Raw genomic sequence first — 25,641 nt, forward strand, 5'->3', positions numbered from 1 at the left:
TGTTGTATTGCTTGCTGCCAATGAGGGAATTGAGCTGCCTGAGAATAGGCTTGAGGTTCAAAATTCGAGTTCTAGGTAGCATAGAAGGCATTTGGTTTGACAGAGTTGGCCATAGAACGAGTTACCATGGAGTATACATGGTGAGTTTGAATTTCGCTCATGAGAATGCATGGTTATTATGGGTATGATCACGCTATGTGAAAAGTGGTGGGAGAGGATGCTCATCATGGACATGTGGCAACATTTGGAGTTGAAGGCACAGGTCTCGCTTTAATAGATGTTAAGTTACAGTTTGATAAATCTTCATGTGGCTGATAGACATTGGCAGGAGGCAAACACATGGCAGGTGGCAAATACACAACATCATTATTTAATTGATCCTCACAATTTGTTTAATGACTACTAACCCACTTTGAAGTAGAGCAGGCCTTTGGCGAGTTAAAACGAGATAAAATCCATTGATCCAAGGCTGCTTCTTTGTAAGTGAATGAATCAAAAGTTGCAGGGCCATCTTGAATGCTCGTCAAATATTACATGTCTGGATATGATTTTCTTGCTTGCGGTTGGAAGCATCAGTAGCCTTTCTGTTGGAATTGGTAGGCATTAAAAGCGGTCTCTTACCGAACAATATTTCATAAGGCGATTTTCTATTAAGTTTCAGTGTCGGAAGGCGAATAAACTGCTTTAAATGCTTCAACCCAAAGCTAAAGATGAATTTCTGCATCATCCAGCATACTTAATCTGGTCTCGATAACATGATGGTTTTCACGCTCTACTATTCTGTTTCGCTCTGTAGTGTGTGGAGAAGACAAACGATGAATACCTTGATATTGCAGTTCTTTTTCGAAATCATGATTGCAAAATTCCTCTCTAGAGTTTTAATTGTCTGACCATATCATTTGAATTGGCTCTCCTGTTGCTTCTCAACAGGAGATTTGAAATTAGCAAAACAATCTTTGGACATCAGATTTGTTATTCAATAGAAATATCAATGAAAACCAAGATAAATTATCCACAATTAACAAAAGTTATTTAAACCCTTCTCGTGAGAAAACAGGTGCCAGACCCCATACATTTATCTGAATAAGGATGTCAACAGCAGATTCAAATCGGATCTGTCCATGTCAATGGATAAGATTCAGATTGGATAGATCCTTAAACGGATGTCAATAGATCATATTCAAATAGGGTATATTAATTGTGTTTTTACAAATATACCATGATTCACAATGAGCGGGGCCTTGATGCACCGACATGTCTAAGGCTATTTCAAGGCCGATTTGCCACTTCTGCCTCTCTAGGCTTCGGTATTGCTCCCCTATATGAAATGAAAGAAAGAGAGTGTGGTCAGAGGGTGATAGTGGAAAAAGTTGACAGATAAGTCACCCTTACTGTCACTCTATAGAAATCAAACTGACAAAGAGCAGAATAGGATTGTCGATATCGACCGACCTAAAAAAGTACCGATAGTAAAAAGGTCTTTTTTCTGCAACACTGCCTCTGTTTGGGACGCCCCCATCCATTAGGCCAGTGTTTCCTGCTGCCTGATGACTTTGGGACAAAAGGTAGGAAATGGGCAGGGCTCGCTATAGTCATGCTATGCCGGTCAGAGTGCCCCTTCGGTGACATTGACCTTTCTTTTTCTCCCCCAATCCGCTCTCGCTTGTCGCTACTAACAGGGTTTCAGTTGATTTCCCATCCTACATATTGGATTCAAATTCAGATTCAAATACAAATAAAGAAAAGTTATGTCCGGATCCAAAATATAAAATCCGTTTCACAATCGGAATCCAATTTTTATATTCATACCCGAATTCGAGTCTGAATTTTGAACCGAATCTTGCCAATTTTTAAAATGTAGGAGCAGTAGATATAGAATGTTTGCTTAAAAATAAATTCAATCTTAATCTCTATTCAAATGTGATTGGATATTTATATATACCGAATCTGATCAAATATTTATGTATATATGAATCTAAATCCGAATCCGATCGGATGTTGTTTCTCAAATCTGAATTGATCCGATTTCATAATCGGATGTTAAAATTTTTTTGGATTGGTTCGATCTGATATCCAAATCAAGTCAGATATATTGACATCCCTACATATGAAATATGAAGTACTTCAAGAACCTTTGAGGCACGATAATGAGATTCAAAAATGACACTTTATGAGCTTTTCCAGTTAAACAATGTTCACACACATGTCTAAGGCATGGAACTTATTGAAATGCAATTAAGAGAATTCAAAAGGAAATAATCTTCTTATTCACATGACGTAGGCTCGATGCCACTCTTTAAACGTGCCTTTAATTGCATTAGATTCTTGGGTAATGAAAGCTTTCTTGATATCTTCTTTGTGTGAACCCAAGTTGAGTATGATAAATCCCATCACTAGTTTTCAGCCCCTGTAGAAGCACCTTGCCTGTTCTCCGATCCTTAACCACAAATTAAGAAGGAGAAAATTTAAAAATGCAATCATTGCGTGCAGAAATAAATCACCCACATATATGAGACTATAACCTATTTTTGGAACATTGAGGTTATCCATTAGAACAAAAGAATCCCCTTGACCTTTAACTAACATATCTTCAGTATGAGCAACTGGAAGAAACTTACCGTTTCCCATCACAACAGCATTTGTTGTCAAGCTAACCATCACTGTCGAGTATACTGTTGGTAGCACCAATATTCATCCCCCAACTCTTGCATAGTCATAGTTGAAAAAGCTCGAGGGATGTTATAGCAAGTTCTTGCAGTATGACCTTTGTGATCACGACGATGACATATAATCGGGCCTCTTTGATTTGACAAAAAAATCTTTATTTCTAACAGATAAAGAAATACCTTAGTGGTTTTGATTGAATTGTTTTTGTCCTCAACCCCCGTCATGGAAATTCCACATCCATATCTGTGAACTCTGTCAAAATAGAAAGCCGTATGGACGACATCTTTGGAGGCCTCGATTTGAGCAAGACTATTGGCTTCATAATCTGTAAAAGCCTTTTCCTGATTTAGCAGCAAAAAGTCAATTTAAATGAGTTTGAAGGCGTTGTCATGCTTGTGACAAGGATCTCGTACTCTGCTGGTAGTCCATTTAGAGTTATTTGTACTAGGTCTCAGTGATCAATATGATTTCCAGCAGCATCAAGAGCACCTGCTGGAAATCTGATATGCTCTAGATAAGCCATCATTGAACTTGAACACTGCGCTGGGCATGGACACATACTCGATATCCGGCTTGACTCGAGCTCAGGCCTGGGCACTATTGCTGGCCCCATCGAGCCTATACTTATCGAGCTTGGTGTGGCCTGGCCCAATAATCTAAGGGGCCAAGGCTGGGCTAGGGCAATACAAAATTCACGTTGGTGGCTCAATAAGCCCAATAAACCTTCTAAACATTTTTTTTTTTAAATCTTTGCAGGCTGAAATTATGACACTCTTCGTCACGAATCGAACTCTATATGCAAACTAGTGCTTCAACAATTTCAAGAGTGGTTAAACATCAATAATCGTTAATGGTACTTCCTATTATATAGAATGCAGAGTCTAAAGCGACTGTAGATATAGAGATTGCTAATCTGTTTTGAGTCGTCTTAGATAAAATTTTATATTTACTTTTATTTGTTTTTCACCAAGATAATATGTTGAAGTCTTCATTATGTTGAACTCATTCTATTGATTCCGCTAAATATATTTACAGATCTGTGCAAGAAACAATTAAGGAAATGCATAATTCAAGTAGGAAATTATGACACTCTTCGTCACGAATCGAACTCTGTATGCAAACTAGTGCTTCAACAGTTTCAAGTGTGGTTAAACATCAATAATCATTAATGGTGCTTCCTACTATATAGAACGCAGAGTCTAAAGCGACTGTAGATATAGAGATTGCTAATCTATTTTTAGCCGTCTTAGATAAAATTCTATATTTACTTTTATTTGTTTTTCACCAAGATAATATGTTGAAGTTTTCATTATGTTGAACTCATTCTATTGAATCCGCTAAATATATTTCTAGATCTGTGCAAGAAACAATTAAATGCATAATTCAAGTAGTATGTGAACAAGGCATCTTTTGAAACATCTATATCTTTCACTTTTCACTATGACACTATTCGCAATTTCTTTCTCTCTATAGTTTGTACCATACACACTTTTATACTCGGTATACAACTCACGAAGGTTCTTCTCTATTTTCTCATATTAAATTATCATTACAACAAGTTCATTGAAACTCTAAACCAAAAAATTCAAATACCACAATTTGAAGCAGGATCTAAAATAAATTCAATTATAAAGAGAATAATGTAGTCTTTCTAATATTTGTGAAAATTTTCTTGCATTTTATATGCCAATGCCCTTGTATAGATGCCTATGCAAATTTTTTATACCTTTCGTATTTCTTGAAAAACTATATTAGCTGTTACATATTTAGTGATTGAGAAAATATTTGTTGCATTGTACAATAACTTCAAAAGTTGGCACAAAGAGATGCATAAGACCACTCATCATCAAAAGACAAATTTACTAATTATGATCAACATAAGCCAAATGTTGAAAAACATCTTTGTAAAGCAATGTGTCTCTCAACATGACATATGCAGCCCACCGAGTAGAAATATCATAGGTTAATTCTTTTTATATTATTCAATCCAACTGTTTTAATACAATCCTTAAAAGTAGGTAGTCGTTTTCGTGATCCCTTTGTATATTTAATAATTTCATGAATTTTTAAAATTGCATGATGCATATCTTGTATACCATCTTGAACTATGAGATTTAGAATATGTTCAATATAATGAAAATGTAAGTGTTTCTCTCTCAATAGAAAAAGGTTTCTTCTTTCCAAGTTATTTTTTAGTGTAATTATTGTACTGTCATTCATCGAATAGTTATTAGCAGCAATATAAATTAATATTCACTGATTGTTCATTTAGAGATGCATTCTGATGAAACCTCACACAAACGGTTTGCATCATGTGGTGAATACATATATAGAATGCATGTTTAGTAATGCATCTGTTGTGTTACTAAAAGTCTTCACTAATGCATTACGTCCGAACTTTGTTACCAGAGGCCCGTAACTAAAACTTTTTGTAATGAAAAGCCTTGCATTTCTGTTTAATGAAGTTTGTTGAAAACTGATATGGAAACATCAATAACACATTATTTGCGTCATAAATTATGTTTTTTTTTTAAAAAAAAAAAACTGTCTCCACTATCTCCAGTTGTCTAAACTTTTACATTTTCATACAATACAGCTACATCTTAACATATATAATATACACATCCAAATATGCACAATATGAATAAAGCTTAGACTCCTGCAATCATGAGCTGGATGTCTTCATTCATCAAAATGAAGGGAAGCTCTTTCAATCCACCAGTTACTGCATTGTCTAGTAAATTCCGCATACAATAGCAATAGAGTTACAACCATCAGAAAATAGACAACACACATGCTAAGAATTAGTTTCATCCAACCATTTCTTTTATAATTGGAAGAGTTTACAAGAAGCATTGGACAAAGCATGGAGTGCAGCTTACTGCATGTCAGGAGGTTCCACAAATTCACAATCTCACCATCCAACAAAAGTAAAACAAATGAAAAACATAAAACAATACAAGTATAGACATTTAAAAATTTTAGGAGAGCCCGGCAAATGGAAGGAATTTGACTGGGTCAATAAGCGTAAGGCTTATATAGTATAGTGTTCAATAAATAAACCACCAACCTTAATTATCATGATGTCAACATGCATCCGATAGGCATTATCATCTCCATGAAGTCGAGAAGAAGGAACACCTGGTTTAGGTCCTACACCAAACAAAAATCTGGTGAACCCAAACATAAGATGCAAAGAAAGCAAGAAAATAGGAAAAGTTATTAACTTCATTTTTACTATAATAGGATAATCGTATAGAGAACAACTTGAAAAAAATATTGCTACCTAAATGTGTGTGTGACCAACTGCGTTTGCCTCACATTCAAGTACTTTACCTGAGACAGTGTTAATTGTAGTTTCTATCTCAGCCAAGTTCACAAAGAGCTGTTCTCCTGTCTTCTTTTGCAGCTTGGGCATTTCACCTCTTCTCTAATGATTCTCCTATGCAACTCGTCCAGTTGAACAAATTGCACATGCGACAAGGAGATTAGACTGCCCTTGTTGCTGACTTGATCAAATAAGCCATCCAGCTAATGCTTAGGCTGAATCTCTGCAACCTTACTGTACTTGAGAAAAGTCTCTAGGGTACTGGTTAGGATGATGAATTCATCCTCAGAACGTCCTCTTTTATTGCATTTGCTTTTGCATTGTAGTAGATCTCATAGTGGTGGATGACTGAGCAGATCAATGGCGCAAATTGGTGATGAGCTTTTGGATCCCTTTGGACAGCCTTGAGTTCCTGGAGTTGGAGGTTTTGCTCTTTCATTCAGGTCACACAATATAAACTTTAGTTAAAAAAAAAAACCCAAGGTCGAAGAATGATCGGCTCTAAATTGACTTACAGAAGCTTCATACAATAAACTATCTTTCAGCAGCTGTTTATACAACTTCTTACAATTGAATAGGGTTAACTCCGTAACTTACAACAATGAGTTTCTAATAATACTCGAATTTCACTAATTTTGCAGAATTCAGCTTTAATACTTCTAGACTTTCAACTCTCTTCTAAAACCTGCTAAAAACCTATTAAAGTCCCTTTTTCCTCTGAAAGTCTACTACAAAGTCTAGTTCACCAAAGAATTTGTGAGTAAGGTTAGCTATTTTTGTGGTCAATATAAGAGGTTAACTAAGATAAAGAAAAACTTAATGCCAAAATTAAACTAATATCTGCTCGTGTAAAAAAGATGTTAGAGGCAAATATCATGGATATGAAAAGTAAGTCAAGAAATGTATGCAATTTCACTATATTTACATATAGAAAACATTAATTAACCGGTAATTAACTGCTGATTTTTCTGAGAATGTTCACATAATCTACCTGAGAAAGAATGCATGTGATCACTGATGCTTTGGCAAAATTTTCATGCGTTGATGACTCAAAGATCATTGCTTGACATTTCTAATACGATTCCGCATTTAAGGAAAAAGAAAAACGTACAACATGGTCACAGATATAAGCTATTCAAGAAAAGCTAAACATTCGGTGAGTACATTTTGAGCTTCAAACAGCTTTCTTTAATCACATGAGAAGCTACTGTCATGTAACTAATAAAAGAGAAAAAGATTTGCAACAAGCATCTTTATATTCAATAAAAAACTTATACTGTACCAACACATTTATCTCATCAACAACCAGAGTGAGAACGAAGCACAAGAAATAAAGCATCAAGAGAAAACCAAGAAGCAATCCTACAAAGCATAAAATTGGAATAGAGCATTTTATTGCTCATCGCTTCCCCTGTCATGAACAGCGCTAACGTGGATCAGGTACAGGGCATCGAGAAGAGAAAGGAAAAGAGAAGGGAATTTGTCAAAGTTGAATATCGTTTCAAATTTCCTATTAAGTGAAAAGAAAAGTTCTGGTGCAAACTTCCCTTCAAAGAAGTGAAAAGAAACACATTTTTGGAGTGTTTGTGGTGTATGGACCTGAACGTCTAACCTCATGTTTGATCGTCTCTACAGTCTTGTGTGCAACCCACTTTGAATATTTTTGATAAAGTAAAGGCATATAGATAGACATAGCACTGGCTTGTATCGGCCAGCTCAGCCTCGTACTTGCCGATATTTCAAGAAAATAATTGTAGCATTCAACTATTTACATGTGTTAGTAAGAATTCCAGCCCAAAATATCTGGCTTCGCCATCGCTGCACTCAAAGCGCGGATGCATGTATCGCTCTCCCACAACTCCGTTTTCATGGTTTAAGCTGCTCCCATTTCCCTGGCTGCTACTATGAGAATCCCCTTTGCTTTTGTTCTCTCTCTCAGTTCGTCAGGTTATCTATTACGTGATCCATTCATCATTCATGAATCTCCAAATTTGTGCTTATTTTCAACTCCCAAAGCATTTGGCTGCTGATGGACTTTGAAGATAAAATGACAGTGTTTAGAATGAGTCTTTTAATTGGAGCACGTTTAATGTTTTCGTGCTCTGATATGATAAAAAATTGGCGATTTTGAATGGCCGAAGATGCCACGCCCCTGAAAATTCATTAATTATTTGATGAGGTCATGTGCCTATCGATTGAACACCCGATGATCTAGCATTGAAGTCGATGGTCTGACATTTCCTTGGCGTCGTCTGCCTCTGGACAAGTGTTGCTCCTTCTCTTGTCAATGATTAATAACAAGTAGGCTTATTAATTTTTCCGGGACATGGTATAATAATTGGGTGAGGCTGGTTGGTGGTTCAAGTATTATAGCCTTAACCCTTTGTATTATAAAAAGAGAGCAACTGAGTGCATGTTGAATCATCACGCATCAAAATTAACCCTTAATCGTAGGAAGATGGAAAGAGACTTTGGTCTTCACTTGAGATTAACCTCCCGTTTACCCAAAAATAAAAGAAAAATAAACAATGTTAATTATAAAAACTTTTAATGGCAACAAAATTGGAGCTAAGAGAAAGTAGATTGTATATTGGACCTACTTGTCCAACTCGTTTCAGGTGCTGTTCGATGTCATCGTGGACCCAACTGGGCTCTAATGAATGCAAATGGCTCGGCCATGTTGGCATCAGATAGAATCCAGATCCAGATTCCAAGAGTTGTTACCCAAACGTCATGTCCACTAGCAGGTAATTAGTTTTTCCTTGCGTATCAAAATGATCAGAATCTTATTCAAAGGTAAGTCCTAATGATAAAGTTGTGGTGTGTAATACAATAGAAAATCATCTCACAAGATATCAGAACCATGTACATATCCATTAATTAAAGGAGATGGGAACACTGTAAGAGGTACAGCTTTATGTAGTGTTATCCCAAACTTGGCCTCTACGCTAACTTGCTCTGGTTCGATCCCGTGGGGAAGCTCCCATGAAAAGGCCTGCAGCAAAGAAGCGAGTACCAAGTGAACCATTCGGTGCCCCAAAGCCATGCCGACGCACTTTCTCCTTCCTGCTCCGAAGGGGATGAATTGGAAGTTCTTTCCTTTAAAATCAATGTTCGAACCGATAAATCTCTCCGGCAAAAAAGACGTCGGGCTTTCCCAGTAGGAAGCATCGCGGCCGATAGCCCAAGCATTGACAACCACCTGCGTGTGTTTGGGGATGGTGAACCCACCAAGCCGTTTGGTGACATCTGCTCGGTGTGGCATGAGCAAGGGAGCAGGTGGGTGTAGCCTTAGGGTCTCTTTCACGACTGCCTGCAAGTAAGGGAGCCGTGGGATGTCCGACTCCTGGACGACACAATCCACGCCGACCGTCCGTTTTATCTCGGACTGAGCTGCAGCCATCTTGTTCGGGTGGCGAAGCAGTTCTGTCATGGCCCATTCCACTGTAATGCTGCTTGTGTCGGTTCCAGCGACAAAGAGGTCCTGTTAAATGCACCATGGTGACGAAACGGGCTTTTATGAGATGACCATCACAGATCAAAAAAAAGGGAAAAACTATAGGTTAGTCATTTTTTCTTGTGGGAGCAGAACTGTAATTTCAAAATTTTAATAATAACGAAAATATAATTTATATATGCCAAACTAAGATTTCTAACTTTTATATATATAATTTTTATTTTTTAAAAAAAATCTGAAATGAGACCATGCCCTCCGCAGCTCCGCTAGCACCCTTTTTCCACCCCTACCTATTGCGTCACTAGCAGACAATAATAGCATAGAAAGGGAAATGTGGAAATCCATGTGATTATTAGAAAAGAAAAAAGTTAAGAGCATCGCACATAAAAAAAAAAAAAGGAAAAAAAATAGAGAAGACAATATCCAAAACCCTCTTTTTATTAATCCTGTTGGGGGAGTAAGAATCTATTAATGTGTTGGGAGACTTACCACACAATAAAAAATTTTTCCAGCTTAACTAATGGTTTCACGTATATATAAGAAACAGAGTTTTGATTCCGGTCCCAATAATCTGAAATCGCCAAGGTTAAAATGAGATAAAATGCAGTGCTGCTGTAAAAAACGAAAATTTACAAAAAATACGTTCAATACGTAATTTAATTTAACTGTTAACAAGAACATGATTAATTAAAACAACCCATATATAAGCGTATTGATTGTGATATTGATTTCTATAACAAATTGCTGAAAGATTCACTTGTATTTTTCGCTCATGTAAAAAACTAAAAAAGTGACTATTTTCAAATACTCGCGAGGGGGCGCTTTTGGGTGTATTAAGAAAACTTTGTTTGGAAAAATGCCCAACCACAAAAGTAGATTTGACCCAAAAAAAATCGTACTTTTACCTAAATCCTGAAAAACATCCACATTTGAAGGTTGAACTTTTTCTTATTTTGTGTGAACAGATTTTTCCTTTTTTTTTTTTATGTGGCATCAAGATCAAAGGTGAAACTTATTCATTTAAACTGGAAAAAGTTGTGTCTATCTTGACGTTAGAAAAATTCTTCATCTTGTGATGGCAAAATTTTCTTTTGTTTTAACATCACCGGATAGCACATTTATCCGTGATTTCACATAGATCGAAGTAAACGTTTGCTGAGGGTTTGCTTTGAATACATGAAATTCTTTACTGTAGAGCCGATAGTCTAGTTCAATTTCGACCAAAAGTTTCAGTTGTAGACAAAGACAGAGTTTTCCCGTGAAACAAACACACACACACTGTTTTAATACCGAGAGCTTTGAATCTATTATGGAGCTTTAGTACCTAAACAAGTGAAACTTGAATGTTGAAATAAATTTTTTGCTAATAAATTTTTTAATACTTAAAACAAAGTCTCAAGAAATCAAACGATAAAGTAAATAAAAGGTGAAACAAAATTTCAACAAAAAAAAAAAGTACATGGCACTAAATGCGAATTTTAAGCCCAGTGAATAGTTTCATAATTCAAACAGGGCCTTGCAGGATAAAAATTTTTAGTTTTACAACTTTCCTTGCAATCCAATCTCCCCAACTTTTTAAACCTAAAAGTGGATCCATTTTTCATGAATTTCACTCTTTCCAGTATAATAGAAAAACAAAAGAAATTCCACTACTTTTATATAGAAAGTAACTTGAACCTATATTTAGAGGAAAAGAAAAAAAAGAATACAACGTTTTCCAACGTTTTCCAAAAGAAGAAGACAAAAAGAAAAAGTAAAGGATGATTTGATAAGGGTAGGTGGAATCGGTACCATGATGATGGGCTTGACGTTCTGTCTAGTGAAGCCGGAGTTTGGGGTCTCCACAAGTCGGAGCAGCACGTCCAAGAAATCCTCCCTCTCTTTCTTCCACCCTTCTGTTGCAGCGCCATGCGACTGGGATCGCTTCTCCATCAATTCGTCAAGGATAGCATCCGTTTGCTTTAAGAGAGTCTGAACTCGCCTTCTAAGGCCCTGAGGATCCACCAATCTTAGCATCGGAAAGTAATCAGCAACGTTCGGCTTCCTGGCTGCCTCTATCAACCCCCAGACCAAGCCCTGGAACTCTCCCATCGACTCCGATTCCAAATCCACCACGTCCTCCGAGAACACTGTACTGGACATCAAGTTGAGAGCCATTTTGAAGACGCACTGACCGATGTTGACCGGACGTCCGGCCACCGATGCCGTGTGGATGTGTTTGAGGAGCACTCCCACCTTCTCCTCCCGGAGTCCCCTCATGGCCTCCAGCTTCTTAGGCGCGAACAACTCGTTATTGCAGACGCGTCTTATTTCCCGCCATCTCGGGCAATTCTGGTTCATTATGATGGACGACTCGGGGCAGCCGCACACATTGACTGCATCCAAGATGGTCCGGCCGGCAAAGTCCTGGTCGTGCTTCTGCAGCACCTCCTCCGCCATCTCCGCCGAGGACACCACCACAGTGGTCGTCAACCCAAGGCGAAGGCTCATTAGGGGTCCATACCGTTTGGAGAGCTTAGCCAAAGACTCATTGGGCATATCGCCAACCTGGAACAGGGAGCCGACCACCGGCAAACCCACCGGGCCTGGTGGTAGCTTGCTGGTTTTCGAGGAAATGAGATTGTAGAAGATGACAAAGGATAGCAAGATGCAGACCCAAGGTACCAAATCACAAAGGGCAGCCATTTACTTCTGCTAGCTTCTATTCTTTGTTCCTCTACCTTCGTTCTTGGCTGCCTTGACTGCTTTATAAGAGATCCCTTGGAAGGGGGGAAGCTTGAAAGGGGGCTGAGAGAGACCTTCACGGCACGGCAGGGAAAAGCTTGAAAGGGGGCTGAGAGACCTTCACGCCACGGCAGGAGGGGAAAAGCTTGAAAGTGGCTGTGAGAGAGACCCTGAGACCCTGCAGGGCAGCAGCAATGGGGTCGGGCTGGGCCGGGCCTAGGCATAATGTCAAGCCCGCTTCATCGGCCTGGTAGTTAGCGGGCTTAGTTTTTGTCACTTTTTTTTGGTCAGGTCAGCCTGATCCGATGCCCAGCCTTACAATGCAGGGATAGTTTTTTCTATTACCTCAGCTAGAAATATATACCATTTGAGTCAATAAAAGCAAGCCTATGTTCCTCCTCCTCCCAATCAACATCAAGGCCTGCCTCTGGTTTCCTTCCTCCGTTCAAAGATAAGTTAAAGGAGGATGCATGTACTAACAAACATGCATGATGGTCGGTATCTCATTAAACACGACTCAGCTTCCATTCTTATCCATTGGATGTAGGTTTTGAAAAGCCCTAAAGACGATCTTAACAAGGGTTGAATCTCATATGGTGAGGTTCCTCTGGGTTGAAGATGCTGATTAGAAGAAGAAACTTCATTTGATCTCATGGAAGACGATATGTAAATTAACCAAAGCATAGTCGGCAAACTTGGGAATGGGACTTGGATTGGCAGCCAACCAGGTCAACGGGTCAATGAGTTGACTCGATGATTTGGTGGGGACAAGTACTAAGAATTGGACTATTAACATGCAATTGAGTTACCATACTCATACTCTAGCTATCTCTTTCTTTTTATTTATTTTTTTCAAATGATCTAATTAACTACTCAATCCTTAAAGACTTGGTGAAATCATTAAAATGTAAAAAAAAAAAAATATGTTCTCTCTGAAGTCACTGATGACCCGAGATAAAGAGATTGAGAGAGATAGGATGAGGCTGGTTTGGAGGTTTGAACTTGGGGTTGCCGAAAAGGAAAAAACTCCCAACAAATGGTCCACTGGCCTCTGTCGTAAAGGAATATAATATACATATTGAGGGAACCAAAATTTAGCCTTCTCCTCCCTTTTTTGGTCTTTGCAACTGATTCAGGAAAAAAAAAAACCTGAATCAAAATCAATTTTTACCATTAATTTAGTTTTATATTGCCAAACTAAAATTGTACCTGATTCAGCCGAGTCTTGCAGGAGTTTTAGTGTGGATCACTTGGGTCCTAACCCGTGAACCATTAAATGAACAATTCCGATCTGGTGACCCATTAAATGAACAATTCCGATCCAACTCTTGCGATCTGAGAGCTGGGTTTGCCAACTATGAACTGAAGAAGGGATTTAGTTTAGGTTGTACCTGCTACTTGAGAATGATAGAGCCTTACTCACGTGCAGAGTGGTGACTTGCAACCATCCCCACATTGCTCGATTGAGATAGAAAAAAAGAAATTAGATGCCTACATCCATGAACCGAGTGGCCGATCTTTACTTGGTTCTCAACACAATATGTTCTCTTCTATATACAACAAAGGCTAAAAGCATTAATCCAAATAAGAGTACAACAATTCCCTATAATAAAGAAAACATTTGTTCAATGTTTAAAAGTTGATTGATGCTCCTTTCTTTTTTATTCAATCAATGAATAGGGCAATAGATTTCTCAACGGCCATTTCATTTTTATCACTCCCCCTCAAGTGGAGAGTAGATGTTATGACATCCCCTGGAGTTTTTCTTTTGTGACTCCTTTAGTTAAAGCATCAACAACTTGCTCAATGCCACTTATGTGAAGGGTCTTGATTTCTTTGGAATTTAGTCTTTTTTTGACATAGTGACAGTCAATTTTAATGTGCTTCGTCCTTTTAGGAAAGACTTGATTGATAGAGATAATATAGCAAGTAGATTATCAAAAAACATGGCCATGGACTTTGAAACTTCAATGTTTAATTATTCGTTCACGTTCTTAGTCCATATGAGTTCACTAGTACCTGTAGCCATAGTACGATAATCCGCTTGAGCAACTATTTTTTATTTCTTGCTTTTCCAGGTCATAAGGTTCCACTAACAAAAACATAATATCATGTTGTTGATTTTTTGTTGTTGATATCTTCTGCCCAGTTTGCATATGTAAATCCCACTATGTCTAAATTTTGATTTCTTTTTTACCAAAGTCCTTGTTTTGGAGAGCCTTTGATGTATCAAAAAATGTGTTCTACAACCTTCATGTGTGACTTTCTAGGGCTTTGCATGTACCTACTAGTGACATTCACAACAAAAGGTAGAAAGCAAATCCAAGGAAGGGAACTTTGAGGACAACGCCAAACTGAGATTGATTTCATCACAATTGGAATCAAGTTGCTGCAAGGATTCCCAGGTGCAAGTCACTGCTTGTTAAGAACAAAAGTTACTAGTTACTATCCTGAATTATCACATTATGCAAGATGACCACTATCACAAATTGAAAGATGGCCATTATTGAAGGTTGCAGCATGGTTGATGATTTTTCTTGCTGTTTTGATATTTGTTGATAATTTATTAATTACAGGAAATGTAGAAGCTCACATTACAAAGTTCAAGTCCATCCTTTGCTAAAAAATTCACATGAAGGACTTGGAAAAACCAAAGTATTTATTAGGTATTGAAATTGCTTACTCATCTAACGGTATTTAGCTGTCACGACAAAAATATGCATTGGATATTATTCAAGAAGCAAGTCATTTGGGAGCCAAACCAGTTAAATTTCTAATAGAACTAAAGCATGGCCTAGATGCCGATCAAGGAGAATTTACCAAAGACCCTACTCATTATCATCGTTTAGTAAGAAGGTTGATTTATCTCAGCATTACTCGACCGGTTATACAGTAGTTCACGGTGCATGTCCTAAGTCAATTTATGCAACAGCCCTGTCTACCTCAACTTCAAGCAACATTACAAGTTTTTCAGTATCTCAAATCGAACCCAGGACAAGGTATTCTAATAAGCAAAAAAAATAATATGCACCTAAGTGTGTTCTGTAAATCTGATTGGGCAGTGTGTCAGACAACAAGACGCTCAACCATTGGCTATTGTGTGTTTCTTGGGTTTGTTCTGGTCTTTTGAAAGACAAAAAAGTAGCAAACTGTGTCTCGATCATTCACCGAAGTTTAATATAGGTCAATGGCTAATGTGTGTGCGAGATTACTTGGTTGAAGAATTTATGACATGATTTAAAGCAAACACAACCCATTATGGTGTTTTGTGATAATTAGGTTGCATTCCATATTGCGGTGAATCCAGTCTTCCATGAACAAACAAAGCACATTGAGTTAGATTGTTAGAGTGTCATGTTGTGTGAGAAAAACGGCTTCAAGAAATAATACGAACATACTACATTCGCAAAAATTACCAATTGGGCAATTTGTTTACTAAGGCACTAGGGTGAGAGGCATTCCATCATTTACTAAACAAACTGGGTGTTTTGAACACTCACACTTCAGTTTGAGGAGGACTGTTAAGAACTAAAGTTACTAGTTTCTATCATGAATTATCGCATTATGCAAGATGGTCACTATAGGTTGCAACGTGGTTACTGTTGGGGGCTGGTGGCTATTGAAGAAGGTCTGGTATTTCCGTAGCATTCCATTATCTATGTGCGACAACACCTCCATGAGTGGCAACCACTAAAGAAGAAAGGCTGTTTCATGCCCGTTGTACTCTTCGACGTTGTTTTTTGGATGTTAATTTTTATTTTGTTAACTATATAACGTCTTGCACAAATTCTTCAGAAAAAAATAGAAAGAATACTCGATTTCTCACCTTTAATCCCATCTCCCTCGTCCGCTTGAAACCTTGTCTTGGTTTGTAACATTGCTACAATTAATGCATGAGGCTGGAAGCATCCGATGAATTAAGAAGAACGTTGAAGATAGGTTCAACCTACAATGCGATTGGTCATTCTAAATGGTAGCCCTGCTATTGAAGCTCGGAGAGGCTCTACTCAAGCAAACGAGCTTTTTGGGTGTCAATGAATTGGCTAAGTTCTATAGTCTACTGATATTCGGTTGCCAATTTTGTTTTTTTGGAGTTTTCTTGGCTTTGCTAGGAAGGGCTTTCATGGTGAGCTTGGTTTTACTCGTAATATTGCTGAGACCTGTAAATTTTTGTTTCATATACATATCATTTTAATCTTGCTAAATAATGAAATAGATCTCTTCTATTATTTGGCACCTCTGGAAGGAAAAGAAACCATGTTGGTAAAAAGTTAGAATCCAAATCCAGTTAATTATTTTTATTACCCAGACAAGATCCGCTTGGCATTCCAAAAAAGATTGGCTTGTTCTTATGTATCATGATTATCAAAATGTTCTTCAAAATACAAGTCTAACATAAAAGTAAAGATCAGACTATTATAAACAATGTGATATTAAATCGAAGTTTAATGTAAAAGTTGGAGAGTATTATAAATTATATGACATCCAATACAAGTCAAATATAAAAGTTGGGGAGTACAATAAACTGTGATAGCAACACAAGTCTAATAGGAAAGTTAGGGAGTACTATAAAATATGTGACATCCAGTGCAAAAACAATATAAAAGTTGGACAGACCCAGCCATGATCTAAGACAATATATGCATGAACCAATCACATCTCCACTGAGGTTCAAGGGAGCACAATAAGGTAGAGTTGGACTAGTGGAACAATTTGTAAGTGTTTTATGAATCTACCTCAAAAACTGAAGTAGATTCATGAATAGCACCGACCATGTTCTAACTACCAAAACGATTCCTAAAAGGCACTGCTCTCTGTAATGCTACCCCCAAACTTGGCCGCTATATCAAGTGTCTCTGGTTCGATCCCTTGGGGAAGCCCCCATGGAAAGACATGCAGCAAAGAAGCCAGTACCAAGTGAACCATCCAGCCAGTGCCCCAAAGCCATGCGTCGCTCCTTCCTGCTTCGAAAGAGATGAATTGTGCTTGCAGCAAAAAACTATTACTGGCATCAGAAGTGGCGCTAAGAAAAAGTGGGTTCTTTTCTTGTGCAAATAGATTCAGGCTTGGATCTGAAATAGATAACATTCAAAGGGAAACCAGAATTTCAAATCGATAGCTTGTCGATCTGAATGAACACCCATATTTTCCTTTGATGAATTAAATATCCAGAAATAGTATATTGCATATTGGACCTGCATGTCCTACTCATTTGAAGCGCTGGTCGAGGTAATCGTGGACCCAACTGGCTCGAAAGAATACAAATGGCTCTGATCCATGTTGGCATCAGATAGAATCCAGATCCAATTTATTACATTTATTACCCAAAAGTGATCTCCAAGAGGTAATTAGTTTCTTCCTGCTTTATCAAAATTATTGGAACCTTATTCGAAGGCAAGTCCTGTAATATTAAAGTTGAGGTGTGTGCTAGAAACTAGGTCATATCCAGATAGCAAATCATCTCATAAAATAACGGAACCATTTACGTATCTATTAAAGGAGAAGGGAACACCCTAATAGGCACAGCTTTATGCAGTGTTAACCCAAACTTGGCCTCTACATCAACTTGCTCTGGTTCGAGCCCATGGGAAAGCTCCCATGAAAAGGCCTGCAGAAAAGAAGCGAGTACCAAGTGAACCATCCGGTGCCCCAAAGCCATGCCGACACACATTCTCCTTCTTGCTCCAAAAGGGATGAACTGGAAGTACTTTCCTTCGAAATCAATGTTCGAACCGATAAATCTCTCCGGCGAGAAAGATGTCGGGTTTTCCCAGTATGCAGCATCGCGACCGACAGCCCAAGCATTGACGGCCACCTGGGCATGCTTGGGGATGGTGAACCCACCAACTTTTGTAGCAACATCAGCTCGGTGTGGTATGAGAAGGGGAGCTGGTGGGTGCAGCCTTAAGGTCTCTTTCACGACAGCCTGTAAGTAGGGGAGCTGTGGGATGTCCGACTCTTGGACGATGCGATCCCTGCCGACGGTCCGTTTTAGCTCGGACTGAATTGCAGCCATCTTGTCCGGGTGGCGAAGTAGTTCTGCCATGGCCCATTCCACTGTGCTGCTGCTTGTGTCGGTTCCAGCAACAAAGAGGTCCTGTTAAATGCACCAGGATGGCAGGTCCTTTTATAAAATGACCTGTGATGATTGAAAAGGGGAAAAAGTATAGGCTCACAGAGCCGCTAGCCGATAGTAACAAAAGATAAAAATATATAGAAAATGACTGTGTACAAGAATCGGAGAAGGAAAACTGGAGAAGGAAAAGTTTTAAGTTGCGTCTGTTGCACTGCGGTAGATCTCATCTCGTATCTATGGATTTAAGGTCAGACCATTCTCTTATTGAACTTTAAAATCTATGGTTTGTTACATGTTTTATGGATTTTAAAAATCCATTTAGTTTGTTCTTCCAAAACAGACCTTTAAGCTATCAAACACAGTCTTAGAGTATTAAATATAAAATTTTAAAAAATAGTCAAGACATAATCCAAAGCCCTCCATTTATTTGTGGCTTGACATGTATATAAGAGAGAGAGAGTTTCAACTCCGATCTCAATAACCTAAAAACGTCAAGGATAAAATGCGAAAAAATTCAGTACTGCTGAAAAAAAAAAATGAAAATTTACAAAAATACGTTCAACAAAAAAAATGAAATTGCATTTGACTGTTGAAAGTAGCCAGTTTAATTAAAAAAAGCCACATATATAAGCGTATTGTTTGTGGTAGTTGTTTCTATAAAAAAAACTGCAGAAACTTCTCTTTTATTTTTCGCTCATGCCATGGTGCTCCACCATCACTCTCTCTTTCTCTTGCTTTAATCATTCAAGAAACTAAAATCAGTAAGCTCCAACATGTGGCGCAATGTTGGGGACAAGCACTTAGTTATTGTTTAAAATCTCATGGGGGTTTCACTAATACTCATGTTGAAGTGAGATGCTAAAAGTAGGAAGGGAGACCATGAGATCTAAAAGTAGGCTTTAATGGAGTCTTTAGATCGGAGCCTTAGCTCTCCTCTCAAATAAAAGGCTAAATACTCTTTTTATTTAAAAAAAAGAACTGAAAGTAGCTATTTTAATGTGCATTACATAAATATAAAAGGCAGTCTGACTTCAAAACCAGTGGGCTGCCTAACGCCCGACAAAAGAGGGCAATGATACTTTTTGGCGCATTTGGAAAATATATATCGAATACGAAGTATTTTTTGGCGCATATGTATCCGTTTTATCTGGAAAAGCGTCTAAGTTTGAAGGTTGAGATCTTTTTCATTTTGTCTCAGAGCAAATTTTTCTGTCATTCTAAGATTATCCGTGGCTTCAAGATCAAGGTGAAATTTACTCATTTAATCTCTGAAAAAAAATGTCTCTATTCTGACGTCAGAAAGCCTCTTCAAATTGTGATAGCATATTTTTCTTTCGTTTTAAGATCACCCTATAGCACATTTAAGTTTTATTAGAGTTCAATTTCCACCACCTAACTTTTCAACAAAAAGTGACTTTTTTTTTCCTTAGTTTCACTCTTTTTTATATGGTTGTAGAATGAATCGAACCAATTCGAACTCGACTTGAATTCTTACAAATAAGTCGAGCTGGAGTTATACTGAAAACTTGAGCTTACTGAACTTGAATTGATTAAGCTCAAGTACGGTCATGAAATATAGGTTTATCTTTTTTCAATAATTTCGAAACCTAAAACTAAGAGATGAAATTAAATGGAGAGCTGGCAAATTACGCGAGTCGCGCTCAAGTTTGGACTCAGTCTATCAAGCTAGCCTCGTACAATTCAATTTGAGCCAAGCTGAGCTCGACTCTGACTGTGAACAGGCCTAATTTCTAGTACAATAAAAAAATCACTAGTAAAGTAACTTTTTTTTTGTTTTTAGTTGAGTGGCTCATCTCCACCGACTTGAAGAGTAACTGCCTTCCTTACTCTAAAATTCACAAAGATTGCCTCGGAACTTATTATGATTTAGCAAATAAAGCAATTATGAGATTTTAGGCTGTCTCGCACGTATATTTAAAAAAAGAAAAGGTAATGATAGAAAGGATGTGGAAATGATAAGTAGAATCGGTACCATGAGTAGGGCCTCATGTTCTGTCCAGTGAAACCCGAGTTTGGGGTCTCCACAAGTCTTCTTCCACCCTTCTGTTGCAGCGCCGTGCGACTGTGATCGCTTCCCGATCAAGAAAAGCATACATTTGCTTGAAAAGTATCCGAAGTCTCCGCCGGAGGCCCTGAGGATCCACCAGCCTCGGCACCGGAAAATAGTCGGCGACATTCGCTTTTCCGGCTGCCTCTATGATCCCCCACGACTCCAGATCCACCATGTCCTCTGAGAACAACGTGTTGGGAGATAAGTTGAGATGCTGTGTGGATGTGTTTGAGGAGCACTTCCCACCTTCTCCTCCCGGAGTCCCCTCATGGCCTCCAGCGTCTTGGGGGTGAACAGCTCATTATTGCAGACGCATCTTAGCTGCCGTCATCTCCGGCAGTTCTGGTTCAGTATGATGGTCGACTCGGGGTGGTCAAAACCATGTAATCCCCTCCTAGCGGCCCCATAACCATAACCATGTAAGGAGAGACAAGGCCTCCTTGCCTCAAGCTTCTCCAACTCCCAAACTGTCTGCCTTCTCCACCATTTATAAGGATCGAGAAGGAAGTTGTTTAAGATGACACATATCTTTTTAAATCCAATCAATATGGAACCCCAACATCTACATGTTCTTTCTAAAAAAATCCAAAGATGCGCCATCTTAAGCCTTTATAACTCCATCTTGAGACACACAACTTCTTATGCTCCCATTCTTGAACCAATCTATCAGATCGTAGGCCAACAAAAGTCGGTCATGAATTCATCCATCTATTAGTACAACACCTTCGATGATAACTCGCTGGAAACTAACTACAAAATCCAAGAGGGACAATATTCACAGGAGGAGGAAGCAAGTCCTCACTGCATAAAAATTAACTCTATTCTGCTTCAGAATTAAAAGGGTTATGGCACCATGACCTATTTTGATTCCACCTACAAACCCATTGAATTGCAGCCGAATAAGTACCAAAAGGGGGTCGTGGGTCGATCATTTTGATACAGCCTCTTGGTTCCCCTCAATTCTCTTGGATCCTAAGCACCATGAGAATTAAATCCATTCAAAAGGAAAACAGAACTTCAAATCGAATGCTTGTCGATCTGAATGCACACCCATGTTTCCTTTGATTAATTGAATATACAAAAATAGTGGATTGTATATTGGAACTTCATGTCCTTCTCATTTGAAGAGCTCTGTTCCATGTGATCGAGAGCTCAGCCCGGGTTGTAAAGAATTCAATTGGGTCTGATCCATGTTGGCATCGGATGGATTCCGAATCCAGTTTCTTACCTTGATTTAGGGATGCCAATGGATCATCTTCGAGCACGATATAAACCTAACCGTATCTTCTTCTTCAAATAATCACATATTTGGATTCCAATGCCAAAAAAAAAAAAAGCTATACCTGAATTTGAATCTAATTTCATGATCCGAATCTAATTTTAACATTCATATTTAAATCCAAATTTTGAACCGAACCTGGCCAATTTCCAAAATGTAGGAATATTGGATATATAATATTTATTTAAAAAATTAAATCTGATCCGAATCTAAACAGATATTTATGTATACTTCTGATTAGATGTCATTTTTTGAATCCAAATATGATCTGATTTGTTAATCAAATATTATTTTTTTTCTATATCTAATTTTTTTAGAATAGTTCGATTGGATATCTGATCAAAATCTGATACATTGATATATCTACGCTTATTACGTAAACGTATCTCCACTCGATAATTAGTTCCTTCACTAAGTCATACTACAGATGGCTTAGTTTTTGAACCATCTACACATTTAGAATACGCTAAGAGGCACAGCTTTCTGTAGTGTTAGCCCAAACTTGGCCTCTACATTAAGTTCCTCTGATTCGATCCCTTGGGGAAGCTCCCAAGAAAAGGCATGGAGCAAAGAAGCTAGTACTAAGTGAACCATTCGATGCCCTAAAGGCATGCCGATGCACATCCTCCTTCCTGCTCCAAAGGGGATGAGTTGGAAGTTTTTCCTTTGAAATCTATGTCGGGACCGATAAATCTCTTCGGCGAGAAAGATGCCGGATTCTGCAAATACATGGCGTCTCGGCCGAAGGCCCATGCATTAACAATCACTTGGGTGTGCTTAGGGATGGTGAACCCACCAACATGTGTGGTGACGTCTGCTCGGTGCGGTAGGAGAAGAGGAACAAGTGGATGTAGCCTTGGGGTCTCCTTACCACTGCCTGCAAGTAAGGGAGCAGCGGAATGTCAGACTCTTGGACCATGCGGTGTGTGCCGATGGTCCGTTTTAGCTCGGATTGAGCGGCAGCCATCTTGTCCGGGTTGCGAACCAGTTCTGTCATGGCCCATTCCACTGTGGTGCTGCTTGTGTCGGTTCGAGAGGTCCTGTTAAATGCACAAGATGACGATGACAGGGGCTTTTATAAGATGCCCTTGACAGATCAAAAAGGGGAAAAAGTATATAGCCTAGGTCTATGAATTTTTAGTTGTATCCGCAGAATTATAATTTCAAAATTTAATAGGTGTAAAATTAAATTTTTTCAAATTTTTTATATATGTTAAACTAAGTTTTTTAAATTATATATATATTAATTTTTATTTTTTAAAAAACCTGAAGGGAGACCGTGGCTCTTTTCGCTCCTACCATAGTAGCTAGCAGACAGTAGCATGAAAAGGGGAAATGTGGAAATCCATGTGATTATAAAAAAAAAAGGAAAAAGTAAAGAGTATTGCACATAAAATTTACAAAGAAAATTGAAGAAGATTAATATGTTGGGGAGTAAAAAGAGTACTTTATCTTACCACAATAAAATTTTTTTTTCTGAAGTTATTAATGGTTTGACATATATATATATATATATATATAAAAGAAAGAGAGTTTTGATTCCGGTCCCAATAATCTGAAAACGTTAAGGTTAAAATGAGATAAAATACTGTACTTCTGTAAAAAAAATGAAAATTTACAACAAATACGTTCAATATGTAATTAACTATTAACAATAACCTGATTAATCAAAACAACCCATATATAAGCGTATTGTTTGTGATATTGATTTCTATAAAAAAAATGCAGGAAACATATCTTGCATTTTTTCCTCATGTAAAAAAACTAAAAAGTGACTACTTTCAAATACTCGCGAGGAGGCGCTTTTGGGTGTATTAAAAAAATTTTGTTTTCAAAAATGCCCAATAATATAAAAGTTGATTTGACGTAAAAAGACTCCTACTTCTACCGAAATCCTGAAAAACATCCATGATATGACGTAAAAAGACTCTACTTTTACCGAAATCCTGAAAAACATCCATAATTGAAGGTTGAAAATTTTCTTATTTTGTGTGAACAGATTTTTTTTCGTGTGGCTTCAAGACCAAGGTGAATCTTATTTATTTAATCTGGACAAAGTTGTCTCTATCTTGACGTCAGAAAGATTCTCCATCTTGTGATGGCAAAATTTCCTTTTGTTTTAACATCGCCTAAGCACATTTGTCCGTCCGTAATTTCACATATATCGAAATAAATGTTCGCCGAGGATCTGTTTTGAATACATGTAATTCTTTATTGCAGACCTGAAACTTTAGTTCAATTTCGATCAAAAGTTTCAAACACAGAGTTTTCCCGTGAAACAAATGCACAAACACACAGGAGCTTTAGTACCTGAACAAGTAAAGCTTGAACGTTGAAAGAAATTTTTTGCTTATTAATTTATTAATATTTTAAACACAGTCTCATGAAATCAAACGATGAAGAAATAGAAGGTGAAACAAAATTTCAACAAAAAAACAGAAGTACATTGTACTAAGAATTTTAAGCCCAATGCTTACTTTCATTATTCAAACAGGGTCTCCCAGGATAAAAAAAAAATTAGTTTTATTATAATTCAACTTTTCTCACAAACCAATTTCCCCAACTTTTTCAACCTAAAAGTGAATCCATTTTTCATGAATTTCACTCTTTCCAGTATAATAAAAAATACAAAAAAAAATCAACTACTTTTCTATGGAAAGTGCCTTAAACCTATATTTAGAGAAAAAGAAAAAAAAATCCAAAAAAAAAAAGTAGAGAACAAAAAGGATGCGACAAGGGTAGGTGAAATCTGTACCGTGAGTAAAGCTCTGATGTTCTGTCTAGTGAAGGCGTGAAGCGGGGTCTCCACAAGTAGGAGCAGCACGTCCAAGAAATCCTCCCTCTCCTTTATTCAGAACCATGCGACTGTGATAGTTTTTGGATCAATTCATCAATCACAACATACAATCGTTTCATCAGAGTCCCAACCCTTCGCCTGAGCCCCTGAGGATCCACCAATCTTAGCATCGGAAAGTAGTCGGCGATGTTTGGTTTCGCGGCTGCCTCAAACAGTCCCCACACCATGCTCTTGAACTCTCCTGCCGACTCAGACTCCACGTCCACCACTTCCTCCGAGAACACCGTGCTGGAGATCAAGTTTAGAGCCATTGAGAAGATGCATTGACCAATGTTGACCGGACGTCCGGCCGCCGATGCCATGTGGATGTGCTTCAGGAGCGCTCGCACCTTTTCCTCCCCGAGTCCCCTCATGGCGTCCAGCTTCTTAGGCGCAAACAGTTCGTTATTGCAAATGCGTCTCAGCTCCCGCCATCTCGGGCAGTTCTGGTTCAGTGTGATGGTCGACTCGGGGTGTCAAAACACCTTGGCTGCGTCCATGATGGTCCGATGGTCCTGATCATGTTTGTGCAGCACCTCCTCCTTCATCTCTGCCGAGGACACCACCACCATGGTCGTTAGCCCGAGGCGAAGCCTCATGAAGGGTCCATACCGCTTGGAGAGCCTAGCCAAAGACTCGTTGGGCATATTGCCGAGCTGGAACAGGGAGCCGACCACCGGCAAACCCAGCGGACCCGGTGGGAGCTTGCTGGTTTTTTGGAAAGCGAGACAAAAAAGGACGGCAAACGATGACAATATCCAGAACCATGATACAGGACCATAAAGGACAGTCATGGCTTTCCTTCTAGCTCTCCCTTCATTCCTCGATGCTTATTAAAGGCTCGAGAGGCAAGCAAGCCGGCCATTAATATCTCCACCGTCCTGACATCCATACTGACGTCTTGCAAAGAAAAAAATTAAATGAAATTACGCTTCAATCTAACCCAAGTCATGGCTTTCCTTTTACATCTCCCTTCATTGCTCGAAAAGCAGATATAAAAGGGCTAAGAGTGACAGAGAGGATGAGTCAACAGGGCTATGCAAACAGTTAAAGTCTCCTGCCAGCAGCCAAGGTGAAGCTGCAAACTGGCGAACCTCACGCAAAGCCCCAACGCAAGGGCCATAAACCGCAGTAATTAAGACAGGACCATTGGGCCAAAGTTCGCTGAGATAGAGTACCTACCAACATGCACCACAGCCCCCG

The 25,641-nt window shown here is 38.5% G+C and overlaps 1 protein-coding gene and 1 pseudogene across 1 annotated transcript; both read right to left on the bottom strand.

Moving 5' to 3' along the window:
* Positions 1–8,765: 8,765 nt before the first annotated feature.
* On the bottom strand, positions 8,766–12,386 carry LOC116263368 (geraniol 8-hydroxylase-like). Its single transcript, XM_031643082.2, has 2 exons — positions 11,244–12,386; positions 8,766–9,479 (listed from the first exon to the last, which is right to left on the bottom strand). Exons 1-2 carry the CDS (start codon positions 12,135–12,137, stop codon positions 8,841–8,843), a joined length of 1,533 nt encoding a protein of 510 aa, XP_031498942.1. The 5' UTR covers positions 12,138–12,386; the 3' UTR covers positions 8,766–8,840.
* Positions 12,387–17,658: 5,272 nt separating this feature from the next.
* On the bottom strand, positions 17,659–20,753 carry LOC116262613 (cytochrome P450 76T24-like; annotated as a pseudogene).
* Between the last annotated feature and the right edge of the window lie 4,888 nt (positions 20,754–25,641).

This window comes from Nymphaea colorata, chromosome 10 (genome assembly GCF_008831285.2).
Source record: "Nymphaea colorata isolate Beijing-Zhang1983 chromosome 10, ASM883128v2, whole genome shotgun sequence".
In the NCBI taxonomy this organism is placed as follows: Eukaryota; Viridiplantae; Streptophyta; class Magnoliopsida; order Nymphaeales; family Nymphaeaceae; genus Nymphaea; species Nymphaea colorata.